The 9,998-nt window shown below is 29.5% G+C and overlaps 2 protein-coding genes and 1 non-coding gene across 3 annotated transcripts in view; 2 read left to right on the top strand and 1 right to left on the bottom strand.

Moving 5' to 3' along the window:
- Positions 1–122: 122 nt before the first annotated feature.
- TRNAF-GAA lies at positions 123–195 on the bottom strand. Its single transcript has one exon. It is a non-coding gene; the product is annotated as a tRNA-Phe (tRNA).
- Positions 196–915: 720 nt separating this feature from the next.
- On the top strand, positions 916–4,555 carry LOC107025318 (GDSL esterase/lipase At5g55050-like). The gene is made up of 5 exons (XM_015226102.2): positions 916–1,171; positions 2,067–2,197; positions 2,609–2,845; positions 3,390–3,642; positions 4,265–4,555. Exons 1-5 carry the CDS (start codon positions 916–918, stop codon positions 4,483–4,485), a joined length of 1,098 nt encoding a protein of 365 aa, XP_015081588.2. The 3' UTR covers positions 4,486–4,555.
- Positions 4,556–7,906: 3,351 nt separating this feature from the next.
- LOC107023976 (rab3 GTPase-activating protein catalytic subunit) overlaps positions 7,907–9,998 on the top strand; it is an 8,675-nt gene continuing 6,583 nt past the window's right edge. The window contains exons 1-4 of the mRNA XM_015224835.2: positions 7,907–8,015; positions 8,131–8,195; positions 8,972–9,163; positions 9,631–9,728. Coding sequence (XP_015080321.1) covers positions 7,907–8,015; positions 8,131–8,195; positions 8,972–9,163; positions 9,631–9,728 — 464 coding nt within the window. The remainder of the gene's footprint in view (positions 8,016–8,130; positions 8,196–8,971; positions 9,164–9,630; positions 9,729–9,998) is intronic.

Genomic DNA, 9,998 nt, shown 5'->3' on the forward strand with positions numbered 1-9,998 from the left:
TTAATGGAGTCCGAATTAAATTAGATATATACATATATATCAAATCGTGGACGAAAAAGGGATATAATAGAGAAAATGTCATGTAAAAAATCGTAAAATCACAAACTAAAAAATAAAACTAATGCGGTGAACGTGGATCGAACACGTGACCTTCAGATCTTCAGTCTGACGCTCTCCCAACTGAGCTATCCCCGCTCGATATTTGCATTTTATCAAATATATTATATATAATTTCTCTTATAAAACATCAAACAACTAAACATTATACTATATATTTTTTTTGCATTAACCATAAGTCATAACAAGTCTTTATCTTTGCATCTCTTGTTTGACTTTATGACAAAATATATTAAATAAATACTACTACTATGAATAGACTTTATGTCTTATACTTTAACAAAATTAAATAACACATGTAATTAACTTAATATACACGAAAATAATTAGTTAAATATGACAAACATCCAAATGCAAGAAAAAGACTACTTAAAAATATCTGATTGAGTTGTTAATTTCTTGTTACTAAGCTATTTAGTAAGCTAACCCAAATTAGAAGTTTTATTCTAACAAATTCAATAATAATAATAACAATAAGTTTAAGTTATATATATCGTTATTATAAGAGATAGTATTCAATACAAACTGAGATTTGTTTATACTAACAATGCATATAACTTAAATTCATAAAGAAAAAACGCATAATATTTTGAGGTTCTCGTGATTTCATTTTAATTTTTTGTTTCATGTTTTTGACTAAAGACTAGATTGCATTAATGGTAATTTATTTATTTATTGACTCTATGTAGGATTATTTTAAAAATCTAAATAATTACTCTTTTTGATAATGACGTTAAATTCAACACAACTTCAATATAAATTGTCTATTGTCTAACTTCATATTCAATTTGGAGTTCAATGGCTTCTACCAAAACTAAATTACTAAATTCATGTGTTTTAATAATTGCAATTTTATTAGTTTTGCAATTTAATATGTCAAGAGCACAAAAAGTGCCAGCCATGTATGTGTTTGGTGATTCTTTAGTAGATGTTGGGAATAATAATTATTTGGAGACATTTTTCAGAGCAAATTTTCTTTTTAATGGAATTGATTTTCCTGGTGGCAAACCAACTGGAAGATTTAGCAATGGGAAAAATGCTGCTGACTTTATTGGTAAATATTATTTTTCGTTCGCCTATTTTTACTTGTTCAATATTTATAGCTTGATATGCGTAGGAAGAAATGATAAATCGAATGAAATATTTATTGTGTCATTTTTAAAATATAATAAATTCAATTATTTGAGAGATGACCGTAGTCTACAGTTAATAAAAAAAAGTAAATTATGAACTAAGTGATAAATTATCTCTTAATTTTTAAAACTGAATAAATAAAAATAGATATCTGTTTTTAGTTTAGTAGACAAATAAAAATGAACGGCGAGAGTTCTTCCCGTCCCAACTCAAGTATTAATCGTTTTGATAAAATTGAATTTTTTTATAATATTCGACGTTTTAAAATAGTAAAAAGCATATATTGTTACTCTGTTCCCCTAATTTACTTTGATTGCTTTAAATAACAAAATGTATTTAAGTGAGACATTAATTTAAGAGAGATAGAAAAAAAAAAGCAATGTTAGATGAATAATGTTTTTAGTTAAGGTTATTAAGAGACGTGAAGAATATAAACTCCATTTTGATTTCGATTTTTAAATTAAAATTTAAATTTGTGTTTTGACATATATTTTACTTGAAAGAAATTTTACGAATGGATGTCTCAAAATCTAAAAATTGATTGATCAAATAGATATTTAAAAATATACTTTTAAAATCTAATCTAAAATCTATGATCAAACGCGAGCTAACAGATAACAAGTTTGAAAAGGCAGATAATATGAAGTGATACTAATAGGACGTAATTGAAATCTGAGTGGTTTCATGATTAAAAAATAAAAATTGATAATAATTAATTAGTTAACTGTAATTATGCTATAATTTCAGTGATATTGCATATAGTTAGCTTATCATGTGATATTTGGGAACTTAATTTGTTCGTTTTTAAATGACAGCTGAAAATATTGGTTTACCTACACCACCACCGTATCTTTCTGATTCCAACAAGAATAACGTCTTTCTACAAGGTGTAAGCTTTGCCTCGGGAGGAGCTGGAATTTTAAATAGCACCAATGATCACCCTTATGTAAGAACATATTTATTCAATTTTATTTTATATTATAACGTTATTATTATTGGAAGATTTTAATTTTCTATATTCTATAAATATGTGGAATTTATTTTAAGAAAGAAAATTACTTCTAATTTCATATTAAAATAGTATGCTTGATTGATGACTCGTATTTCAAATTTAGGCTTTTTTTCTAAACTAAGGAAGTGCCTATATTTTGAAACATTTTGAGGGAGTACGTTTGTGTTTTCTCTTTTAGGTTATATTATATTCCGTTCTCTAGTTTCTATAATCATATTTTTGTTATATATAACAATAATTAAAATAGTCAGATAGACAACGTTATTATAAAGAGATTTGACTGTATTGTATACTAACGTCGTGTTCAACTTTTCTAATGAGTTTTTCTCTCTCTCTTTGTGATAGAATGGCACAATTTACCTCTCAAAACAAGTTGGGTATTTCTATGAAGTGCAACAAAGGTTGATTAAAAAGATTGGGGAAAATGCAGCAAAAAAGCACTTGAAAAATTCTCTATTTGCTATTGTTATTGGAAGCAATGATATATTCAACTATTTCAACAAAAAATCCAAAAACAATCTCACAAAATCACCACAAGAGTACATTGATTTAATGATATCCACCTTTTCGGACCAACTAATGGTAAGTTTCAGCTTCGAATTCAGAATTTGGCTCATGATCTGCCATCGTGAACAATCATAAAACATATTATTTTATTGTATCTGGCTATCGAAGTAAAAAAAAATTCATCAAAAAAAGGAAAATAACTTAAACTACATATATACTTATAGGCAAAAGTCATTTTTCTCGTAACTATAATAATTCATTTGTAATTTCATGTTACTTACTCTAACACAAACTATAGACATTATTATTACTCTTTTATTATTCAAAAATTCCACCAATGTGCTAATATCATTACTAATCTTTTCTCCTAGAAAATTACTTCATTCATCGACCAAACATCCAAAAAAAAAAAAAATTTGAATATTTTTCATAAGGAAATATCTTTAAAAATGAATTACGTTACACCAAACGTATTTTATCATGTTTTCTTCTCTCTTTTTTTTTTTGGTTACGCAAATAATTATTGTGTATGTCTAATCATTGAATATTACTTTTTAGAACTCCCAGCATTAACATAAGTTTAATGCATCTGACTGTCTTTTTATTAATTTAATTTCAGCAACTGCAAGGTTTGGGTGGACGTAAATATTTGATTGTTGGTATAGGACCATTAGGGTGCACTCCATCGCAAAGGCTTCGAAATTCTTTAGAGAATTGTTACGATGAGGCTAACAATTTGGCCACAATTTATAATAAAGCTCTACAATCAATGTTGCAAAAATTGAAGTCAAATCTCAAGGAAAATTTCAACTATTCCTACCTCAACATTTATGATTTCTTGATTGATTCCATCCAAAATCCAACAACATATGGTATGATTACAATAAATTCATTTTTCAATATTTATCTTCTTTTTTTTTTTAATTTGTCTCGACTAATTTAGATAAGTGTCATATAAGACACATTTATGAAGAAGTGCTTTTTGTTGGGATATCTTTCGATACCTAGAGATATAATCTGATACATCTAATTAAAACTTAAAAATGAAATGATCTTATCCATCCTACCATAAGTGATTTACTAGCTTTTGTTATTAATATGCACTCTAACTCAACCTTCTATGATTTCCTCGTTGACCTCATACAAAATATGGTATGGTTATTATTATAATAAGTTCCTTTTTTTTTTTTGATTGGGGCTTGCCTTGACTAAGTCAATCAGATACACGCTGTGTAAGATACATATAAGGAGAAGTGTTCTTTAATTACTAGGCTTTTTTTTTTCCGATTTCAAGACTCAGAGCTCTGGTTAAAACTTAAGGGTGGAGTGATCTTATCCATCCATCCTGCCACAATCTTCAATGATTTAGTTTTTGTTATTATACATTCTACCCTTCGATTGAGGTCTGAAAAGCATAGAATGTATGCACGTCTTACTTCAAACGTACCTTACAGTATATTGTAAATCTTTTATAAATACGTTTTTATTTTTCAGGTTTTCTTGAGGTTAAATCTGCTTGTTGTGGAATAGGAAGATTATATGCTGAAGGTCCTTGTATTCCTATTTCAACATATTGTCCCAACAGGAGTGATCACATTTTCTGGGATGAAGTTCATCCTACAGAAGCAACAGCAAAAATTCTTGTTAGTACTCTTTTCAATAATGCAAAACAATATGTAACACCAATGAATTTAGTCAATTTACTTGCTTTGTAGAATAGGGTTAATTATCTACATAGTGCAAGTACTTGCTTGGTTATGTTAATGTAGTAGCTTATCCAAAAATATATATATATATATTAAAATAATTTTCCTTATTTTAAAAGACGTTATTTTTATCAGAATTCTTTGGAGAGTACTCGTTGTTGTTTGAAAAACTTGGATAAATAAGCTAAAAATACAAAGAAAGGAGAATGCAAACTCAATTACGATAATAAGTTTACTATATCATAGATTGTGTTACAAAGCCAACTTCATGATCACTAAATTATGGAAATTTAAAGAATTAATTACTAATTATTGAAGGTATTAATATGTTAATTAAAAGGGAGTGGCCTCCAAATATTATTCTCAATATAACAGAATCAAATTTGCTTAACTTCAAATTTTCTTTCTAAAATTTAAATTATATATTAATTATAATAATATTCATCTGTCATTCAAAAATACTTAATGTATATCACTTTTATCACAAACTATTGATATGTTAACGGAAAGAAAGGTGATTTTGGAATTGGAGAATTGCTAGGAAGGGATCAATCGAAAGTAATTAATTAATTAATATTAACATAATTCTCGTTGCTTAAAATATTTAATATATATATTTTAACCGAAGTTATTAATATATATTTTAATGGAAAGAGACAATAACTATGGGCCAGGAGAACTCATTTCAAAGTTTACACTTATTCTAATATATGGGAAAAAATTACACGATTAAGCTAACTTATAATATTTAATTATTTATTTTAGCTATAGTTTATTATAATTATTACTGGCGACTAACATTATACATTAATTACGTGGGTTGACTTCGAGTTTGTATAATTAGTCACGTTTGTATATGTATAATTTTCCAGAATATAAAAATATATATGTATAATATACAATTATTTAACCTACAGTTCACTTCTCTCTACTCTCGCTCGCCTTTTTTCTCCCTCTTCCAATCTTGCTTGCCATATATTTATAATATACAGTTGCACATGCATAATATACAATTATATACATATACAATTCACCTCTCTCCCACTCTTTGGCCTCTCTCACTCGCCTCTCTTCTTTCTCTCCCAATCTCATTCGCATCCCTCCTCCCTCTCCCAATCTCGCTTGCCATATATACAAATATATATGTATAATATACAATTATCTAATCGATATACATATACAATTAACCACTCTTTCCCCCCTCTCTCGCATCTCTCTCCTACATATAACATGTAGATACGAATTGTAAGTATCAAACTACAAGTATTGAGAATAATTAGGTATTTTTAAGTGGCTATATGTGAAAGTTTCTCAATATATATTCATCTGTCATTCAAAATACTTATATACTCCCACTTTTATTACGAACTACTATTATGTTAATAAATGAAAGACATAACTCAAGCTAATTAGTGGCCTAAAGTCAAAAATAAATTGCACACCTAAATTTTATTTTATTTTTATATATGAGATTCAAAGTTATTTTTTTAAATTAAAAAAGTTTATTTATATATATATACCATATTTTTTAATCTTGTGATCTTAAACTTATCACATAGAAGTTAAATTTCAAGACTGATCCATAAAAAAAATGTTCTTAAATGTTTCGAAACAAACTAAAAAGACAAATAAATAAAAAAACATATTATATTATTTTTTGTTTAAAAGGGCTTATAATAATTTTATATTAGTAGAAAATTAGGGCATTCTATTTTTGGAAGCCTAAGGCGTATGCCTCATTTTCTAAGCCATTGAGCCACCACGGAAGACAAGTAATTTGGAGTTGTTGCTTAGGTGGCCGTCAGCCGCACACAAAATTAATTAATACGAGTCCGGAATCAAAAGGGTAACAATTTTATTTGAAAAATCTAAAAGGAAAATTCAATTATTTTTGAAACCAAAAGAGCAACAATTCTAACGCCGTGTAAATCAGATTTTCTAAAACGAGACTGAAATTTCAATGAGCCTTACAAGGCTCAAATTTCAATGAGCCTTGTAAGGCTCAGCCGCCAATGAGCCTTACAAGGCTCAACCACCAATGAGCCTTGCAGGCTGTTATTTTTAAAAAAATATTCTCGTTTTATTTTTTGTTTGTTAAAAGTCGAATAATAATAATAATACATAGTTGTTGATATGATGCATAAAAAAGATCTGGTTTTCTTCTTAAACTATTTTTTAGAAGCTATCTTTATGCATCATATCAACAACTATGTATTATTATTATTATTGAACTTTTAACAAACAAGAAAATAAAATGAGAAATTTTTAATTTTTTAAAATAACAGCCGCGGTTGAGTCTTGTAAGGCTCACTCAGGGGCGGAGCTATGATATGACAAGGTTGGTCAGACGAATAATCTTCGTTAAACTTTTTTTCCCCCGAATATATATATTAAATATCGTTTTATGCATCATATCAACAACTATGTGTTATTATTATTGTTCGACTTCTAACAAACAAAAAAATAAAACGAGAATATTTTTTAAAAAATAACAGCCTGCAAGGCTCATTGGTGGTTGAGCCTTGTAAGGCTCACTGGCAGAACCTTACAAGGCTCGTTGGAATTTGAGTCTCGTAAGGCTCATTGGAGTTTGAGCTTCGTTTTAGAATCGATTTACACGGCGTTAAAAATTGTTGTCCTTTTCGTTTCATAATTAATGAGTTGTCCTTTTGGAATTTTTGATAAAAATTGTTACCCTTTTGATTGTCGACTCTAATTAATACTATCATATTCAAATTTCTTTAGTTTTGATTCTTATAATTTGAAGTTTAAACTAAACACTCGTTAAAATATTTTTTTGCCACTTACAATATTTAACACGTATTTTTTGTCTTATCCAAAGCTATTAATACGTTAATGGATACAGATGATAATTTTAGAGTCAGAGTCGTTGCTAGGTGGGCGGTGGCCTCACTCGGAGTTCGTTAATTAACGTAATAGAATATACCTAACTTTTAAATTTCTACTTAAACTCAACGTCCGCTTTTTCTTTAAAGTACTGAATACGTATCTTCTTTGTTCTAAAACTAATCATATCACGCCAAATTATATTTTAAAATAAAATTTATCTACTACTCAATAGTCCAAAAGTTGATTTTCTACATCATCAATCATAATTCATCCAATAAATTGCACATTCTAAAGTTGGAAATGAGAAGGTTCCTTGAATTTCATGAATTTAATTGTTATATTACCTTATAATATAGTTTTATCAAATATAGTAGGAAACATGATAGCAACATAATTTAGCCAAGTTTATGTTAATTTTAATTTAGTATATAAGTATAAGCATAAGCAGAAAATGATAAGCATTATCAATATTCTCTAAAATTTGACAAACGCCGTCTACGGATTAGCGTGTTTGACTCCCATTGATTTTATTTGTTCCCTCCATAAATCCATCAATTTTCCGACGAACTCGGCGGAGGAAATGGAGGCGTCATTCGTATCTAGAGCAAAGACGGCCTTCCATTCTGCGGCAGCTAAAGCGGAGAAAGTTTTCACTGATATCAAAAAATCTGATCTCATCAACGATCGAGGTATATCCATCTCATTTTTTTTATTTTTCTTCTTCTTCTGATTACTGTAAAAATTAGTTTCTATAGCCTCTATACATTTTTTTTTTGCTTTATCGGACATTCAAAATTGGAACAGATTCGGATAAACAATCGCCGGTGACGTCAACGAACGAGATTTCAGACGATAAGGACGATTCTAAGGTAAATTTTTTGTTCGTTTTGTTTGTTTCCTTGTGATTGTTATCGTTCTGATTTTCCGGCATTTTCCAGTTGGAATGCATATGACTCGGAGTTTTTTTTTTTTTTATTAATTTAATTTGATGAAGAAGATGATAATGTGAGAAAAAATGAGAATGTTCGAGTTTTGAGTTTAATCTCGTTTGGATTTATGATTAGAAGTTCAAAGTCAACTAGCTAAATTCATTATATATTAATCAACTATGACTCAATTGGCAATTAGTTGGGGTTGGCTATATGAATCTGTCCCGTTGCTCTGTTCAGCTCTATATACGGAGGATTTATCAAAGTTGAACTATTTTATCCTGCCTGTAGATCGGGGTAATATGCTTGGTTAAGCTAATGTCGATAGGTTGAGGACTTATCATAGTTAAACTATTTTCGTTATGCCCGCAGATCGGGTTACCACGCGTTGTTTAGCTAATATAGGCAGATTGAGGATTTTTCATAATTAAACTATTTTTATCCTCTCTGTAGATCGGGGTACTATGATTTGTTAAGCTAATGTAGGAAGATTTAGCTGGCTAATTTCAATCCTTCAGTTTTCTTTTGCTTTTTTTTCCACAAGGAGCAAAGTAGGTACAAATTGATTTCAACATAGTTGTTTTTAATTTCTTAATTTATCTCAAACTGTTATGTTTTAGGTATCTTTGACTTGATTTTAGCTGTTTGTTTTGTTGTATACATCTGATAGTATATTGAGCTGCTGTTAAGTAATCTTACGGATGCCTTATTGCCAGGACGAAAAGAATTCAAGGCAGAGGCCTCCACCAATAAAGGCCAAGCAGGACTGGCAGGAGAGGTTTAAGAACATAAGAATAGGAAAAAGAGGAACTGAAGGCACTGACAAAGCTGCAAGTCCAGGAATGGCATATGCAATTTTTGATGAAAATATTTGCTTCACGAGTGAGAGAGAAATACCTGATTCAAAGGTGAGTTATCCATTTGTTCTACAACCAAGGTTCTTAATATACAAAGCATTCGCTCTTCTGTATTCCTTTAGCTGCTTTTATGCCCATGGTTATTTCTCACCTAATTCTACCTTTTGACATGCAATGGTAGCTGTTTGTTAGCGACTCTGTCCCCATTTCATATTGTTTTGGAAAGGTGCTTATATATACATGACCTATACTTGCAGAAGCCCTTATTGGTACTTGCTTGAGGCTAAAGATTAGTCATCTTTTTGCAAGTCAAGAGTTAATGCTGTTGTCAAACCTAGGTTATGCTCGAGTATTATATACTTAATGAACATTTCAAGGCTTTAAAAATACAATAACTAGTTCTTGTATGTTCGAACAAATTTTCTTTATTCTTAGAGTCAAAAGAATTATGTAAATGTGCAGTTACATGTCCTTAATTTTGTTTTTTCTAATGATATGAATTTCTTTACTTCCTCAAGGACTCTGAATCAGGTTTGACGGTGGAAGAGTCAAAACATCGGGACAGAGATGTCATTCCTCCAGCCTCTGTCGTGAAGCAATTAGCTGTAGCTGTTGAGTAAGATATTTTGTCTTCTAATTAAACCACCTCAATTTTAGTTGGTTTCTCTGTCAATTTTCGCATCTCATTGGCATTCATATGAAATGTTTGATTTTTGCACTGTTCAGTTCCATCATGCTAGCGAGTTCTCTTCCATATCCTTGCAGTGGTTCGAAAAACTCCTAGACTGTGAACTAAAAAAGAATGTTTATCACTTATGTACATGGGTTTCTTTTTCCTCAAAATTGATGATGTGGGTCTAATCTCTTTTTCTCCCCCCCCCCCCCC

Source organism: Solanum pennellii, chromosome 7 (genome assembly GCF_001406875.1).
Source record: "Solanum pennellii chromosome 7, SPENNV200".
NCBI classification, from domain to species: domain Eukaryota; kingdom Viridiplantae; phylum Streptophyta; class Magnoliopsida; order Solanales; family Solanaceae; genus Solanum; species Solanum pennellii.